This window comes from Neoarius graeffei, chromosome 20, assembly GCF_027579695.1.
Source record: "Neoarius graeffei isolate fNeoGra1 chromosome 20, fNeoGra1.pri, whole genome shotgun sequence".
Taxonomy (NCBI): Eukaryota; Metazoa; Chordata; class Actinopteri; order Siluriformes; family Ariidae; genus Neoarius; species Neoarius graeffei.
Window position 1 is genome coordinate 35,313,761 of NC_083588.1, and position 19,193 is coordinate 35,332,953.

General features: G+C 40.4%; 1 protein-coding gene across 2 annotated transcripts in view; it reads right to left on the reverse strand.

Moving 5' to 3' along the window:
* Positions 1 to 5,203: 5,203 nt before the first annotated feature.
* The window catches only part of grb2b (growth factor receptor-bound protein 2b), a 76,034-nt gene continuing 62,044 nt past the window's right edge, over positions 5,204 to 19,193 (reverse strand). For both annotated transcript variants that reach the window (XM_060901587.1, XM_060901588.1), the window contains 3 exons: positions 14,397 to 14,519; positions 7,347 to 7,515; positions 5,204 to 7,148 (listed from right to left, as the gene is read on the reverse strand). In XM_060901587.1, coding sequence (XP_060757570.1) covers positions 6,963 to 7,148; positions 7,347 to 7,515; positions 14,397 to 14,519 — 478 coding nt within the window. In that variant the 3' untranslated portion in view covers positions 5,204 to 6,962. The remainder of the gene's footprint in view (positions 7,149 to 7,346; positions 7,516 to 14,396; positions 14,520 to 19,193) is intronic.

Here is a 19,193-nt window from a genome sequence, read left to right on the forward strand (position 1 = left end):
TCAATTCACATTTGATGATTTAAAAAAAATAAATAAATAAAATCAATGCACCTTTTAATATAAATGAGCTCTACAGTATTATATTTCTGCATTTTTGCTATTCATGTCTTTGTTAACATGTGGATATCAATGTAAATTAATGAAAATATAATTTTTAAAATGTATAAAATACCTTACCAAATGGAGACTGGGCTGCTTTCTCTGAAGTTCTTTTCATAATAGTGATAAGGTTACAATACTTTTCCGTGTTTCTGTCCAGTTTATATACAAAATTAAAGTTTATATCAAACATTCATACACTCTAAAAAATAAAGGTGCTTCAGTGGTTCTTCAAATCTCTGGATGGTTCCATGGAGAGTCAAAACTCTGTGATGAACCATTACATTATGCGAAAGGTTCTTCACATTGGAAATGGTTCTTCAGAGCCTGGCATTCTCTTCCCATTTGCTGGTCAATGCACATAGGCTATGTTTACACAAATCTGTCTTCACTGCTCAAACAAATGGTTTAAATGGTTCTTTAAAGAACTGTTGCATGAACGGTTCTTTGAAGCCCTGAAAAAGGTTCTTCTATGGCATCGCCCTGAAGAACCGGTACTGGCCCCATTATTTTTTAGAGTGTAAGCATTATATTACGTCAATAAAATACCTGAGCATGATTCACACGATCAGCTACTGATACCAGAGGCTTTACAGTGGAAGTGTGGCCATCTGTGCTTTTCACCAGTGGTTGATGTACATGAGCTGCACTGCTACTATCACCAGTCTGAAGTGATGCTGGTAACTGGTAGTTTGTCCTCAGAAGTTTCAGTTTGTCTAAAATGATATCAGTATCATATGAAATTTATGTTTTGTTGATATACTCTAATCCTTTCAAATGAAGTGCAAACCAGAAAAAAGTTCTACCATATAATTCTCTTAAGCTTTCTTCTGATGTTATCATGGTAGCAGGAGGTCTTACATATTAAGCAGGCAACATTCAACATCACTTACCACTTCCCTTTCAACTGTTGTGTGTACTAACTAGGTTTCATCTGGACAGGATGTTGTGTAATGTAATACCATATGGTCAATTTGAAGATCAAGATGGTGATTTTGAATTAAAGAACAGGCATGTACAATTGGCATTACATATTGGAAAATTTTTTAAATCAAAAACTATAAGTTCATCTCGGCCTAAAAAATTTGGGCAGACGCTCCCGCGTGGCACATGCCAGCAATCCCCCTCATGAAATGAGCAATAAATAGGAGAGTTACCGTATAATACCAAATAATAGCCCGGGCGATTATTTGTCTCAATCACGTAAGAGACCCGGCGCGTATTAGAGACTAGGCGGCTATTTGGAACAGGCGATTAATTCCTTCTTCACAAACACCTTCCCCAAAATCTACCTCAAAACGGGGAAAAATCATTCTCAGATAGGCCTACTTTTAACCAGTATAACTTACAGTTTGTTTAGAGTTAGATTACAGATAGCACGGTGCCGACTTCGGGGAATTTTGAAGACGCAGAATGCATCTTCGCATGGCACAGTCAGGGTGGATAAAGGATAAATCACACACCTTTTCCTGTTAATGACTAGTTAAGCGCATGCTTTACAAAATAATCAAGAAACCACACCATTGTCTGTGAGCAGCACTGTGATTTAATTACTCTGCAAAGTTATGGTCACTTATATCACCCTCACCCATGCAGCCTCCACCCTTTGCGCTTCGCGATGTCTGTCAATCTGAAATTGCATGGAGGGCGCGACGCTGAAGCAACATAATTAGGGTGCGAAGTGTCAAACCAAAGGGTTTTTTCTTATGCTGAAAAATAAGTGACCTGCAGTGGCTACATACTGTCATCTTGCATTCTCACGTTTCTCTCCAAGACGTCTCCCTATTTGGCCGATATGAGCCTATTCCCCGAGTGAGTTGGTACGGTGGCTCGACCCCGTAGAAAACTTAAAGTTCGGATGAAAGTTAGTTGAACAGGTTACTGACTTGTAGGCCTACATGTTGCCTGCCTGACGCGCGCTTCTGCCCAACTTGCACGACAGATTACTTGTTGAAAAGGCCCCTGGGATTAGATTGGCCGCGAGCAGACTGAAATGCATGTTAGAACGCTCTCACCTTTTTTGTAAAGCGTCTTCCAGATCCGAATGGGTAAGGGCAAGTGAAATGGTATAAGGTCTTTAATAAAACTCAGTGTGTGCTTTGACGCATGCATTCGGCAATTTAGGTGGTTTAACAGAAGCAGCAGTCCAACCTTGGAAACCCGCAGTCCTCAATGTCACCACACACGCTGGCTTTCGTTGGGTATACCCAAAGGGGTGGCTAAGACATCTGTCAAAAGTTACGGAGTTGCATTCCTCAAGAAATATTACGGTAGACCAAGATTATAACATTGAAATGGCATGTTTATTATCACGTAACAAAATGTTGTAAACAGTATTATAGAAATAATTTCATTCATTCATATTGTTTCGGTAGAAAACTATGCAATGCAAAATCGTTTAAACACCAGAAAACCAGAAAAGTGCTGGGCCTCAAGATTCTAGATAGAACGTTCGGACGCTTTTTTTTTTTTTTTTAGACCCCGGCGAGTATTCGGAACCGGCCTTTATTTGTCACAACACACGCGTACACCCGGCCGTTAAAGGGAACTCGGCGGTTAATTGGAACTCGGCTATTATTTGGTATTTTACAGTATACATGGTATCATACCTAAAATTTCATCAGAAATATAGATACGATACTATGATTCTCCCCAACATGCTACATTAGATAAGCTAACTCCATTTATAAAAGATACACACTTGTATTTGATATTGATTTATTTTTATATATCATGGCATTGATTTGTGCAATATACATTATAAATAATATAATGAATCATTGAACAGGCAAAGTAATTTTCGACCTACCTTTGTGTTTTTTTGGTGTATATGTTTAGTTCGATAGTCCTTGCCCCTCTACTAGCGTAGTTTATCATGTCAGAACACAATGAGCAAAGTACTTTTCCTGGGACGTCTATTTTCCGTATGTGATCACAGGGCTTCGTTGTGATCTCGACATTCAGTGTTCTTTCTAACCAAGCCCATCGAAAACAGTTCTTTATTCCTGCACCTTTATCAATCTCCCTCACTCGATCCTCTTCTTTCTTATCTAGGACTTTTGCCATTGTCGATATGCTAAAATATCTCGCCTGAATACATGTGCCTTTCCGATGTTACAAATGCGTATCGTCAAACAGTGTGTACGGTCGGTGAACGGTGATTGCAAGCCACGCATGTAGAGCATGTGTACTTGTGTTTATGCACTGCACGCGATGGGATTTCCCGAAAATTCTACCGCAAATAAGTCGAACGTTGTCGCAAAAGTGAATGTTAATTACGACATGTCGAAAGACTCGAGTGTGTTAACCCGGAGCCCACCAAGAATCAAGACGTTATAAGGTGACCACAGATCGTTAACCATAACCCCCCCCCTCCCGAAAATTTCTCAACGGATTTACAACGATCTCAAAAACAATCATTTTGGTCTGAAAAAGTCAGAAATCCGCCGATCGGCGGAAAATTCTCATCCCTGATATTAGACCGCTAACTGACAATATTGCATAAAGAAAGTTTCAGTGTAGTACACACACCCCAAAAAAAAAAGGGTTATTCATTTTATTTATTTACTTATATATATATATATAAAAAAACCCACAACCCTTCAGAGAAACCATTTTACTGAGGCAGCTTTTTCAAGGACTGTGCTACAAATTAATCTTAATGGCTAAAAGTTTGTGGACACCTGACCATCAAACCCACATGTGAGCCTTCCTCAGACTGTTGCACACAATTGTATGGAAATGCCTTTGTATTGCTGTAGCATTACAGTTTCCTTTCACTGGAACTAAAGGGCTGAAACATGCTGCAGCAGAAATCTCATTAGAACAGTAGCTGCACAACAGCAAGCAGCACGTCATCCACTAATTGAGCATGTTTAACCTTATATTAAAATTCATTGCCTGTTCATTATAAAAACAGATACTGATGAAGAAATAGGAAAAATATAATGTATTACAGTGGATGAATCATTGCTATTATACCGTAACTTGTCTAATATCAATTTATCATACATGATAGCTACTTTTTTGTGCTTATAATGGCCTTAGAGCAGCTATAGATTCATGTCATGGTGTACCTTTAGGACCCCTACAATGGTTTAAGCTCAGGCATCTCCACAACCTGAAGGCCACCCTGATGGGAAGACCGTGCACAGACAGGAACCTGAACTCTGGATTGAATACAGGATCCTGGAGCTGTGATGTGGCACTCTCGTTAAATCTTCATCTTTAGCTCAAATTAAATAACTGCCTACTTTATTTAGAATTTTTGAAAACTGGTGGTGCAGCAGGTAGCGCTGGTGACTCGCAGGGTCTGAGGTCTGATCCTGAGCTCTGGTTACTGTCCATTTGGCGTTTCCTATCCTGGGTGTGTTCCTCCATAACCCTGACCAGGATAAAAGCAGCTACTGATGAGAACAGTGAATAAATATTATTTGCAGTATTTTTCTGCCTTACATTAATGTTAAGTGGAAACGCCTTTCAGTTATGACCTAAAGACTACTAACGCTAAAACCAATCACTTCTCACATCTTATGAATTACCACATACTTTATATATTTAAAAAAAAAAAAACAACCAAACTAAGCTTGTTTAAATACACAGTATTAAAAGGAACTTTGACCAACTGTTTTCTAAAGGCTTAATTATTACTGTTAAACAAAAAATTCTTTTGACCTCCATTTAAAAAAAAATTATAATAAATGCATTTTACCAAGGGTGTCAATAATTCTGGCACTAGATAAGCGTGTGGACAGTTTAGCTCTCTTCCAGTACAAAGAGGGCAAGCAAGCTGCCATGCAACACAGGCCAGCAATAATTTCGTGTGTGTCGCGTGTTTACAGTGCACAAGTCCAGACAGACCAAATCATTAACCTCACATCTCAGGAAAGAAAAAGTTCCAGGAATTAAAAAAAAATTAACTCAATTTTGAATGAAGTGGTTAATAGCCGTTTCAAAAATAAACCGCTTCCTGCATGTTGTGTGCCCAGATTTATTCACATCGGTATCCTTAAATTGCTGTACATAACTGACACTAAAGAAGCTAAAGACTGGAGACCAACAACCCCTTAAAAAGGCAGAGAACAGATTACAACATATCACAAGATTTTTAGAATTTCATTTTTTATTAATTTTGGAAAAAAAAAGCAAATTAAAAAAAAAAAAGCCCCCCAAAAAACAATAACAAAAAGAAACGCTCAAAACCTGTTCTTTAAGTAACAGAAGGTGAGACATTTAAATAGGAAGGATTGGTTCCATGTAGACACTGGTGCTGAGTGTCGAATGGGGAAGTGTGTACAAGGAAATAATGGTGTTTCACTGCCTCTCACTGTGGGACTGACCAACACACAGGCCAAAGCTGCAGGCTGGAGACACGGACACCAGAGAAAAAGGCACTAATCCAGAAAGAACAATAACAAAAATTGTTGGAGGAGGGAAAAAAAAAAAAAAAAAAAACTTACATAAAACAAAGGAATCAAAATTGCTGACACAAAGTGCTCGAAACACACAATACTAATGGAGAGAAGGGGAAAAACAAAACAAAACAAGAGTTACATCAGTAAAGCTGATCTCTACTATTCACATACAGACTCTATGGTTTCGCATACTGGTATTATTGGTGCCAGTTTTGGGACTGGCGAAATACATCATAATGAAAGATCAATCTTCTGTTTAAAATGTGTATACACGCCTAGTGCATATTGTATCATGTGTATGCATACATGGTCATGACACTGTAAATAGATGCGCCTCTGAAATCTTGAGCAAGTGTGTGGTTCAGGACAGTGACCTTACTTCCCTCATGCTCATTTCTAAGGTCTAAAGTCAGCTACATTCACGGCCCGGGGTGGAGTGGGGGGGGGATGGGTTGCAGTAAATACCTTGGCTTTGAATGGTGGCTGGCCTCACAACAATTTCACATTAGACAAACTCCTGCAGGATAAAATGGCTCTTACCTGCACGTCACTGAAAGAGTCCTGATAAACAGTTACGTTTAAGAAGATGCAGCTCCAACGCTAACTTTTCTTTTCTCCAAACGGACTATGTGGCGAGTTAAATAGCATGCTGATGTATCTGAGAAATCAGATTATAATTCATCAAAAATTATACTGACGATTCAGCATGTCCCAGAGCTACTCCGCTTCGTCCAAAAACAACTGAACATAATTTACATCTGAACAAACAATGTGTGGAAAGATAAAAAGACAAAAACACATACAAATATATAATATATATCTTCTTAAAAATGGATTCTCTCTCTATGTATATTTTCATGGCCAAAAACTGATGTAAAAAGTTCTTGTGCCTGTTATTTCAGACTTTAACTTGTAATTAGCATCAGATTTTTTTTTAAATGACATCTATCTAATGTGTGGTGTTTTTTTTTTTTTTTTCCTTTTGTTAAACATAAAATGGCCTCAAGATTTCCTGTTACAATGCCATTAAAACATGCAGCCAAAACTTAATGAAAGGAAAAATGCACTTCAATGAAAAGGTATTGAAAAAGAGAAGATGGGGAGGCAGACGGAGCAGGGGAAATCTACACAGAGGATTGTTTTGGTGTTAATTTGCGTGGTGTTGCACTAAGCTTGAGCTCATTAGACCCTGGCTGCAAGCGTTCATACATAGTGATGCAATCAATAATTCTCAGGAATCAGCAGTGATTTTTGCCCGTACGTCACTGGAGAAATGAAACACTTTACTAAACCTTTTTTTTTCCCTCCATTTTTTTCAGTTTCCATTTTTCTCTTTTCACTCTGCAAAACACAGGGTGTTGAGGCAGAGGGGGACATTTAGGCTTATTTGAGGAGGGGCGTTGTGTGTGTGTGTGTGTTTGGAAAAAAAGGGACCTATACTTTTATTGTTTACATGTTCCGATTGACAGGTGTGACGTAATTGCGCGGGAACATGCCTGTCTGGCTATGGCATGCACCCTTCCACCAGTTAGGATCCGAGTTGTCCAGGACCTGGATGAAGTCACCGCGACGGAAGCCCAGCTCTCCATCCTCCTGAGGGTCAAAGTCAAATAGGGCCTGCACATATGAGGGGTGCTGCACAAACAACAAAAGAAATACAGGAGTTATAATGACAGGAAGCCTTGAATACACCAAATCACATCTAACTGTCGAGAATACATGTTTCATCTGAATTCGGCTGTAAAAGCTCTGGATGCTAAGCATTCTGGTAGCTCCTAAATACAGACAAGTCATTCAGCTCAATCATGCGACTTAAGGTTCTTTCTGACTGACCTGATGCACCTGCTCGATGTCACGTAGAAAGATCTGTTGGTTTCGAGAGACTGAAGTGGAGCGGTGGTAATCCACCAGCTCGTTGAGGGAGTTGAATTTTACAACCCACAAAAAGTACTTTCCTGCTCCATCGCGCAACACCTTGAAATGCTGCACATCATTGCCGAACCTGCACGAACACACACACAGACAGACAGACAGAGAGAGAGAGAGGGACAAGTGAGCCATAGTCCAAAGTTTTTAAACCAGCATATGGATGACTGCCATCAATAAATCTAGTCACATTTTACATTTGTCCCGATCAGTGTGGACTGGCTGTAGTTTTGAATTTGCGTTACATAGTTGCTGCACATTACAAATATTTATTGAAGGAGAATTCTATTACAAGTCAGCTTTAACTAAATGGGTTTTCCATTCTTTTCATAGTAACGTCAAAATATTATTGTTGCTAATCACGCAAATGTTACTGATCCAGTGAATGGAAGAGACTGAAAAAAACATGATGTTTCTTTAGATAGGAGGTACACGTCAACCTTATCTTCAACACTCCATTGACGGTGCCGTAACATAATCAAGTAATAAAATGTATTCAAATGGTGGACTGTGGAATGACCTTATCCTGGAACACAGACATAAAACCAGACTCTCTCTCTCTCTTCTCCCAGTCAGTCACGTGAGGCAGTGGAATAAATGAGGTAATTACACTGATAAGAGTTGCTTTGCATGTGAAACTGCACATCAAAGCCAAGAACAACTGAAGCAGTGACAGACCATACAGAATCCGACAGCACGCACACACGCAGATGAAACCGAGGTAGATTAAAGACGAGACTGCAAGCTGGGCTGTGGGTAAAGGGCAGCTGGGAGAACTGACCACTAGAGGTCAGCTAAAGGCCTACAGTCCTTCTGTACAGTAGCAGTCACAAGTTTGGACACCCCTACATCACCCCTACACAGTTTTTCCGGTATTTTGACTATTTTCTACATTGTAGAACAATACTGAAGACATCAACACTATGAAATAACATATGGAACATATGGATGTGTGTGGTTTAAAAAAAAAAAAAAAACGTTTCATATTTTTTCCAAAGTAGCCAGAGTTTAGCCTAGGTCACAACCGGACGTATGACTTTTTGGCCGTGCGATTTTTGGCGTTTCCCAAATCGCTGCATTTTTTTTGTTCGTGGAGAAAGACGCACGTTGGCTGCAAGTTTGTCTTGCAACCTGAAAAAAACGTAAGCGCCTGTAGAGTTTGACATGACAAAGAACCTCTGCAGCCGGTCTGCGGCCAGTCTACGGCTCGAAAATCAGCACGTCACACGCGCGCCCTCCGTGCGTTTCTTATACGTAGACCAGCCGTAGGAGCACGTACGGCCGGTTGTGACCGAGGCATTTATCTTGATGCTTCGCACACTATTGGCATCATCTTAACCAGCTTCATGAGGTCGTCACCTGGAATGCTTTTCAATCAACAGGTGTGCCTTATGTATCAAAAGTTAATTCGTGCAATTTCTTGCCTTCTTAATGTGTCGGAGTTGTGTCAAGGTTGTGTTGGTATACAGTAAATAACCCTAATTCCACAACTGTAGTAATCCATCCTTGTGTCTGAAAATCACTCGCTCGTCCACTACTCCCTATATAGGGAATTACTATATAGAGGACTATATAGTGAACTCCTTGATGAAATGAAAAAAACGCTTTCAGACACTAGTCCGTCACGTTGCCATTCATGTCATCACTGTTGCATAATTAAAACGTGACAGATCAGCCGGCTGCTGGGTTTTCAAAATACTACATAAATGCATGCATTTGTAATAAATCCATATTATACGGCGCGTGTTTCCTATATTAATCAATACAAAGTACTTTGTGTCTGCTGCATCTTTCAGTTCTTTTAAAAATCAAGGCTGAATACTTTCTTCTTTGCCGCTGCCTTTTATTAAATCAAATTTGAGGCTTTTGATTTGATTTTTCAGCGCGACCGCAATGCATGATGGGATATATTGCTTGGTTAGTGACCCTCGGTTGTACACTACTTTTTGTGATGAATTGTGGGATATTTTGAGTGAACTATATAGGGTGTAATAATGCTCACTATACATTCAGACAGCACTACAAAATGGCGACCTCACTATATAGTCCACTATGTAGGGAGTGATTTCGGACACAGGGCATATTACGTCAAGAACCGCTCAACTAAGTAAAGAGTCCATCATTACTTTAAGACATGGCCAGTCAATTGCAGAAACTTGCAAGAACTTTGACTGCATCTTCAAGTGCAGTTGCAAAAAAAAAAAAAAAAAAAAAATCAAATGCTCTGATGAAACTGGCTCTCATGCGAACTGTCCCAGGAAAGGAAGATCAAGACCTACCTCTGCCGCAGTGGATACGTTCATTAGCATTACCAGCCTCAGAAATTACCAATTAACAGCACCTCAGATGAGAGCCTACATGAATGCTTCACAGAGTTCAAGTAGCAGACATCTCAATATCAACTGTTCAGAGGAGACTGTGTAAATCAGGACTTCATGGTTGAATTGCTGCACAGAAACCACTACCGAGTGTGGATAATAAGAAGAGAATTGCTTGGGCCAAGAAACTTGGTCCAATTCAGTCCACAAATCCAAGGAATGGACATTAGAGCATTGGAAATCTGCACTTTGGTCTGAGTCGTCCAAATTTTAGATTTTTGGTTTCAACTACCATGTCTTTGTGATGCAGACAAGTGGGAAAGGATGGTATCTGCATGTATGGCTCCCACCATGAAGCATAGAGGTGGTGTGATGGTGCTTTGCTGGTGACAGTGTTGGTCATTCATTCAAAACTGAAGGTGCACTTGACCATCACCACAACGTTCTGCCATCCCAGGTGTTCTACAAATTATGGTTCCCCAAAGTGTAATTTCAATGACCCAAAGCACACCTCCAGGCTATATAAAAGGTTATTTAACTAGAGTGAAGGAGTGCTACATCAGGTGACCTGGACTCCACAATCACCCAAACGAAAACACAGATGGTTTGGGAGGGACTGGACCACAGAGTGAAAGAAAAGCAGCCAACAAGTACAACATATATGTGGGGACTCCATTCCAGGTACCTCATGAAGCTGGCTGAGAGAATGCCAACAGTGTGCAAAGCTGGCATCAAAGCAAAAGGTGACTACTTTCAAGCATCTAAAATTTTAAATATTTTGCTCCGTTTACACTTTTTTCCTGCTTACTACACAATTCTGTTCATTACTTCATAATTTTGATGCCATCAGCATCATTTTACAATGCAAAAACTGAAAGAAAAACCACTGAATTAGGTGGTGTGCTAAAACTTTTGCCTGGTACAGGTCAATAGGTTGGTGGAGAGAGCGACAATCAGTGCGTTTACATGCACATCCAAATCGAGCTAAGGGTCCCAGCAGGGGTGCCAGAGAAATCCAATCCTACATGCACACAAGGAAATCGAGCTATTGTGTGAGGTACATTGTGCACCCGAGCCACAGGTGGCGCTACACGCCCCATCGTGTTGGTACACTTCCGGTTGTCGTCATGAAGAAGAGCTATTCAAGAGTATAAACAAAGTTATCAGTTCCGTGTTCACAAGAAGAACGACGACGAGGACAGCAACATCGAGAGATGTTGTTCTTCCCGACCTCTTCTGCCGCTCGCTACTACTACTGTTGTCATGCCGACCGAGGCTGTTGTGTTTCCCGCTTGTGGTCTCGTCACTTCCGGAAGGGGCAGTGCTGAAGTAAGTAGCTCGACTACGTAGCTCGATAGGGTTTTACATGCACCAAGTAGCTCGGCTACAACCGCATAATCTAGGTTGCGTAGCTCGATTACGAGAAATCCAGTTCGGTTCGATTTCAGCCGAGCTAAGGTGTTTCCATGGCATTTAGAACTTCGATTTCAGTCGAGCTACGGCAGAAATTCGATTTTCTCTATGTGCATGTAAACGCACTGAATGTTATGACAATACTTGAATTGAAAAAACGCTATAGAATCAGAGATCTTAAGCATCGGTCAGTAGAACTGGTTCTATAAGCAGCAGGTGGAAAGTTCATGAAAACACAACTAATTGACTATGGACAGAAGAGCCACGCAAGACATCCCAAAGCACTCAGACTAATGACCAGAATGTCAAGGACGTAGTCGCTCATCTGGCCTGCCATCAAAACAACCTTGACTACCAAAACGAACAGAACTGAAAATGTGACAAATGTGAGAGAGAGGACCAACCTCCACGGCAAATTGTTTACAACAGGAAAAATCAACAAAGGACTAAATTCTGTTCCCCAAAGGAAGATCTACCCAAAACATTGATCGGAACTGAATTCGCATGATAAATGAGAGAGGAGATACAAATTCTAGTCAGAAGAAAATGTGTTAAGCTGACCAAATTACTAATTTGTTCGCAAAAAAACTGACAATACAATGACCAAGTTTTGTTCCCTGGGGGAAGATCTACCAAAAACATCGATCAGAACTAAAATCGGGTGAGAACTGTGAGAGGAGATACAATTCTAGTGAAAAGTCTGAAAACTTAAGGTGACCCAATTGCCAGTTCGTTAGTAAACATTTGACAATGACCAAGTGTTGTACAGAAGGGCCAGTTCTTTCAAACAAAACAATCAGAACTGAAATCCACTGAGAACTGAGGGAGGAGATATGATTTAACTGAAAATTAACAACCAACCAAGTTTTGTTCCTCATAGGAAGAGCGAACCAAAACCTCAATCACAGCTGGAATCAGATGAGAAATGAGAGAAGATAAAATGCTAGTGAGAGGCCTGGAAAATTTGGCCTAATTACTAACTCGCGAGCAAAATATTTGACAAAACAGCCAAGTTTTGTGCGGAGTGAGGAGTTCTTTCAAACAAAACCATTGGAACGGAAATCTGTGGAGAACTGATGGAGGATATACGATTTAACTGAACTGTGGACAACGGACGCCACGCCATGGCAATAGCTCATCAGTCTTATGGCTAGATAAACTAATAAAGAAGGTAAGACAGAAGCCAGCAGTCACATGAAAGCAGCAGGAACAACAATTACACAAAGAACAATAAGTAATGAACTGCAACACAATCACCTCAGTTCTTACACCCCATGCATTCAGACAAATTAAAACTAACAATATACTCCGGTCAGACCAAACAAAAATAGAACTCTCTGGCAGCAGTTCAGTTTGTTGGGGAAAGGAGGAGTGTGTGCATTTCCCAGTAACACCATACCCACATTAAATTACGAGTTAGGAACATCATGACTGGGGCTGCTTCTCTGCAAACGGTACTGGGCCAGTACATTTCATAAAAGAAAACCTGAATGGAGCCATGTACTGGGACATTAGATTAGAATTTAAATCTTAAGGTGACCAAGAAACTCAATCTAGAGAGAAGATGGATGTTTCAACAAGAGCACAACCCTAAACTAACCAAGAATGTCCTGCATGGTCTAGTCAACCTCCTGACTTGAATACCAATGATTTATGGAGGATTTTAAAATTGCAAGTGGGTCCCTCGTTACTCTGGAGAATTGATGACAACTGGCAAAGAGGAATGGGCCAAAACGGAACCACAGTGCTGCAAAACCTAATTACTTCTACCATAAAATGTCTCAAAGCTGTAATTGCCAACGATGGCTTTGCGACAAAGTATAATGTTGGTAATTTGTGGTGTCTGAAATACTTCCTCCACTTCAGTTTTGTTTTTAAAAACATCTTTTCATGCTTGTAGTTTTTGCTCATACAAGTACAAAATCAAATGTGGATACGTACATATGCACTGGAAGTATATTAAATAAACAAAATTGATTATATGCACTCCGAGCCTTTGCAGACAGATGGGGACACAGAGCTCTAAAGCACACCCAACGTGATCTCAGTTTTAAACAAAAACTAAGAAAGGGCAAGCTCAGACAGACAAAATGAGAATAGTCTCATCTCATCTCATTATCTGTAGCCGCTTTATCCTGTTCTACAGGGTCGCAGGCAAGCTGGAGCCTATCCCAGCTGACTACAGGCGAAAGGCGGGGTACACCCTGGACAAGTCGCCAGGTCATCACAGGGCTGACACATATGGCCCTTTTCCACTACCCTTTTTCAGCTCGCTTCAGCTCGCTTCAGCCCGACACGGCTCGCGTTTCGACTATCCAAAACCAGCACGACTCAGCTTGCTTCAGCCCTGCTTAGCCCCTAAAACTCGCACGGTTTTGGAGTGGGGCTGAAGCGAGCCAAAGCGAGCTGAGTGAGGCTAGGGGCGTGAGGAGACACTCCCCTGCGCGCTGATTGGTGAGGAGGCGTGTCCTCACATGCCCACAGACGCCCCGCGAGCACGCTGGGATCTGTAAACACCGTAAACACGGAAGAATTACGAATTACGAGAATTATGAAGCCTTATGCGCCTCGCCTCATCTATACGCTCTTGCCAGTATCTGTCCGCGTTGTCGGTGACAACAAGCCACAGCACCAAGACCAGCAACACTAACGACTCCATGTCCTCCATGTTTATTGTTTACTATCCGGGTCGTGAGACTACCGCTTAAAAGATCACTGATGTCACTGTTTGCGCCGCCAAACGACATCACCTGACGTCCACCCACTTTCGCTAACTCCACCCAATGTGTCCACCCACTTCCAGCCAGCACGGATCAGCGCGGTTGTAGTCGAAATGCAACTCCAACAGCCCCACTCAGCTCGACTCAGCACGGCACGGCTCAGCCGCGTTGGTAGTGGAAAAACGGCAATAGACACAGACAACCATTCACACCTACGGTCAATTTAGTGTCACCAGTTAACCTAACCTGCATGTCTTTGGACTGTGGGGGAAACCGGAGCACCCGGAGGAAACCCACGCGGACACGGGGAGAACATGCAAACTCCGCACAGAAAGGCCCTCGCCGACCACGGGGTTCGAACCCGGACCTTCTTGCTGTGAGGCGACAGCGCTAACCACTACACCACCGTGCCGCCCACAATGAGAATAGTATTTATGAAATTAAAACTGAGCCAGGATTGGGTAAAATACCCAGCATGAGGTATGAGCTCCAGCATGGTCACTCACTTCACAGACAGGGAGAAGTCCCCAGGCGCACTCTCGCTCTCTCTAATAAGGAAAGCTCCATCATGCCTCTGTTTGTTCAGCAGCTCCTCTGCTCTTGCCCGAGGAATCCTCCCAAAGAACCACCTGCACGTACACACAAACAATAAGAGATTAAATGCTGTATTAAATACTCAGCAATGATTAGACAGCTGATTATCTGAACAAATCCAACTGAAACAGGGTGTTGAGGGCTTCACTATAATGCCTACAGTTATTACTTTTAGGTAGAGTGTGTGAGCAATTTTAAAACATGCATCAACAGACTGCTGGTAACTTTCAATAACTGGTTAAGACTCATGTTCATATTTTAAAAATCAAAAACACAACAACGCTTGTATGTTGAGCTTGTTTTTTTCTAAGTTTAAAAAAAAAAAAGTTCTAGCTTCCCCCCCCCTTCCCTCTTCCTGGAACATTTACCATACAGTGCAATGAGGAAGTGGCTGTGAGGGCACACAAGACAACTGTCTGCATGCCATTCAACACGTGCAACATGGGCATGATCTGGAACGCACTGGCACCTCTGGGAGCATGCCAGTGCAAAACAGAAGTTACAAAAAACCCAGCTGTCCTGTAGTAGCCTCTCCCTTTCCTCTGCCCAAGATCGGCACAGTTGTGTACACGCACAAAAAAAAAATAAAATAAAATAAAAAAGGCTGACTAGCAGAGGAAAGAGCCACCACCCCAATGCTCATCTTCCTGGAGAAAATTGACCTTTAGGGACACTAATTTTCAAACATGTCTAAAATTAAAGGTAAGCTGGTGGAAATCGCATCAGAATCATTAAAAGGCTTGTTCACGCTAAAAGCAAAAATAAAATATTCAGATTTATCAACTTAGGAAAGCGACCATTTAAGCCATTTCAGATCATTTAAAAAAAAAAATGCACATTAACAGGTTAATTTTAAAATTCTTTTAAGCACTAATGTGGACTACACCTTAATGAACCCTCAGCTCTTGCCCAAGCTGCACTGAGAGGAGGAATGCAAAACACACGGCCCGCGGCCACAACCAGCCTGATAAAAAGGCCCAACAAATGACCTTAGAATCCATGTTTGAAGTAAAAATCATCTGGACCACAACTGAACCAAAGGATTTAGAGAAAGGGGGAACAAAAAGGGGAAACAAAACACCAAAAACACCACCACCACTGGTCTCTTATTCCACTAGGGGGCATAATAGAGCAATAAACAGCTCCTAATAAAATGAGCTAATGATTCGCAATTCTTTGTTAGCGAACTAAGAATTAGTCGCTATGACCGTCTTTTCAAACAAGCTAATTTAAGGGTTTCACAGCAATAGCAGTGAACGCTTTTACAATCAAATACAATCAAAACTTGTGTTTACTTTGTACCTTTCAGATAAATGCTGATGAAGGAATACATTTAAGAGGAGTTCTTTTATAGGTCACTCAACGGATTTCTTTTTTTCGCTCTGGTGCACTTGCACTGAAAAAGTGTAACGTTACCTTTGAGAAACCTAAAACATTACAACAAAGACTGGGGGGGGGGGGGGGGGGGGGGGGGGGGGGGGGGGGTTTGCACACAAACAAATAAGCCAGCAAAACCTAAATGTGCCTGTCCAAGAGGGAAAAAGCAGCATGTCTGATATTAAAAAGCCTCCAGATTAACTGCATCAAGATGTTTAAAAAGTTCTAGCCAATTTCTTTATTAAAACTGCAAAACTGCCAATTTCTTTATTAAAACTGGGGCACGCCCAGCACGTGCGTTTTCCATATATGGAAGTTAAATCGAGAAAATCAAATTTACCGCCAAACATGCAGCGTTCTTACTGGTAAGACTTCGAAACAAGGCTTGAATGGAAGCAAAATACGACAAGTTTTGAGAGCTTCTCTGGCGAAGCTCGGCAGGTTTAGAAGGAGTAAGTCATGTATTTAGATAATTATCTTCATGAGTTTATCAAACAAGCATGATAAACATATTGACAGTAATGTTATACTTTCCTATGTGCCCACTGATAAATACAGATTTTAAATGACCTAAATTAGATGAAACATAAAACCTGTCCCCTTCCTCAGTCACACCGGACTCGGCGCGCTGAGAGCCCACTTCTGCATTCGTAAGAGACTGTTTGCATGGTAACGGCACGATAATCACTTTCACGTTTTCGGTTTCGACTGGTTTCTCTTTCACCAAGACTTACATTATCTTAAAATAGCACTTTCATAAACTACCATTATTATTGAATTTTTTTGTATTGTTTACAGTATTTACATTTTAAGTAACTACAGGAAAATTTCCTTCCATTTGTAACTTAATTTCACTTATTTTAACTCCTGTTTATTGCACTTAACAGAATCAAAATGATTAACATTTGGTGATAACATTTGCATTATGTATATTTCGTAAAATCAAAACTTGCTAAAGATATCTATTATTTTCAGTTGCATACCTTTCATAATATTAATCAGGAGTTGGCTGAATCTCATTTATCTTTGCTGTATATAGCTAGTAAAGATGTATTCTGTGTAATAGGACTTGATCGCAGCAATTTGTATTTAGTTAAGTGCACCAGAAATGATAATTTAAGGTTTCTGCATTTATTGCAGGAATTTGTAGATTTTATTGATTACAGTGAGTTGTAAAGTTCTGGTTAATGAATAAGAAACTAAATTTAAACTTTGTTATAACATTTTATTAAGTTAGTAAATAAAGTTTGTTAAATGCCTAATAAAATATAATTCACACTTAAAATTAATGCTCTCCTTCATTTCTTTTTAAGGCTCAATTGCAGCTCCAGAAGTCACCAGGTTGCACCAAAAAAGATGAAATTTTCTAAAACTATTCTTCGCCAATGTGCAATCAAAATATATTTTCTTATCAGTGCAACCTGTGTACATACAGAACCAAAACAATTCTGTTTGTACTATTTTAAGTGCAATCCGTGTACATATAGAACCATACAATAGATTTCTGTTTATATTCTGTTTATACCATTTTACCAGTGCAACTCTGTATACTTTACTATTTATTTTTATACTCTTTGTTCTCCCTTTTTTTCCCCTTCTTTTTTCTTTTTATAACTCATGAGTCAACAGCACCTTCAATTTCATTGTACCTTTGGAAAAGTGACAATAAAGACTTCTTAAATCCCCCCCTGTCACGACCAAGTTACACTCCCTACTTTCAGAAAAAACATTGTCAACCTTCCCAATCCCCTGGGTTGCTTGGATAGAGACCTTTTGACCTTTGAGTCAGGTGTTTCTCATCTTCCTCTTGTCAATACCCAAGAGGTTTTGGGGTTCAGGTCAGATGAGTTGGCTGGCCAGTCAAGCACAGAAATATCATGGTCAGCAAACCATTTGGTAGTAGTTTTGGCACTGTGGGCAGGTGCCAAATCCTGCTGGAAAAGGAAATCAGCATCTCCATAAAGCCTGTCAGCAGATGGAAGCATGAAGTGCTCTAAAATCTCCTGGTGTTGACTTTGGACTTGAAAAAACACAATGGACCAACACCGGCAGATGATCTGACACCCCAAATCACAGACTGTGGAAACTCACACTGGACTTCAAACACCTTGGATTCTGTGCCTCTCCACACTTCCTCAAGACTCTAGAACCGTGATTTCCAAATGAAATAAAAAAATTTACTTTTCATCTGAAAAGAGGACTTTGGACCACTGAGCAACAGTCCAGTTCTTTCTCTCCTTAGCCCAGTTAAGACACTGACATCTCTGGTTCAGGAGTGGCTTGATATTAGGAATGCAACAGTTGTAGCCCCTTTGCTGAAGACGTCTGTGCGTAGTGGCTCTCGATGCACTAACACCAGCCTTAGTCCACTCCTTATGAAGCGCTCAAGTTCTCGAATCGACTTTACTTGACAATCCTCTCAAGACTGCAGTCATCCCTATTGCCTGTGCACCTTTTCCAGCCACCCTTTTTAGCAATGATCTTCTGTGGCTTACCCTCCTTGTGGAGGGTGGTGTTGATCGTCTTCTGGACAACTGTCAAGTCAGCAGTCTTCCCCATGATTGTGGTTGCGCATGTACTGAACTCGACCAAGAGATGCACAGTTTTTATAAATGTTTTTACTCAAACTTGAAATGGAATATTCTAATATTTCAAATTTAAAAAAAAAAAATTGTGCTGTAGGCCATAATTATCAAAATTAAAATAGAAAAATGCTCAAAACAGTTTACATGTAATGAGTCTAGAATATATTAAATTTTCACTTTCTTAAATTGATGGAATATATTGAATGTTTCCATGATATTAAAATTTTAGATGCACCGTTATAAAAATAGATGTTTCTGTTGTAAACATCTGTATATTCTAATAACTAAAGTGTTGTTAAAAGTCATTTAGCTAATGATTTTACTGGCTTTAGTTTTCAGTGCAATCAGAGTACGGACTACACAGTCATTAGATTCCCCCATCAGTACGAACACAGTTTGATAGTTTTTTTTTTTTTTTAAATCACTTGCATGAATTTGATTCCTGTTTAAGCAGCAACAGCACACTGGAAGCAAGACTCGATTAGAAAGAAGTCACTAAACACTAAATCACGGAGCCTGTTCAAAATACACTTTACATCAAAACTATAATTAATTTCCTGGGTCACAATGTGAATTGTGCAACATTTTATAGAAGCCAGTTACTTATGAAATCACCCATTTGAGTCTGGTTCCTCTCAAGGTTTCTTCTGTCATCTCAGGTGCCCCCCCTTCCCACCATCTGCATGCTCAGTAGGGATAAAGTCATAGGTTTAAAATTTGTATTTTTCTGTAAAGCTGCTTTAAAAT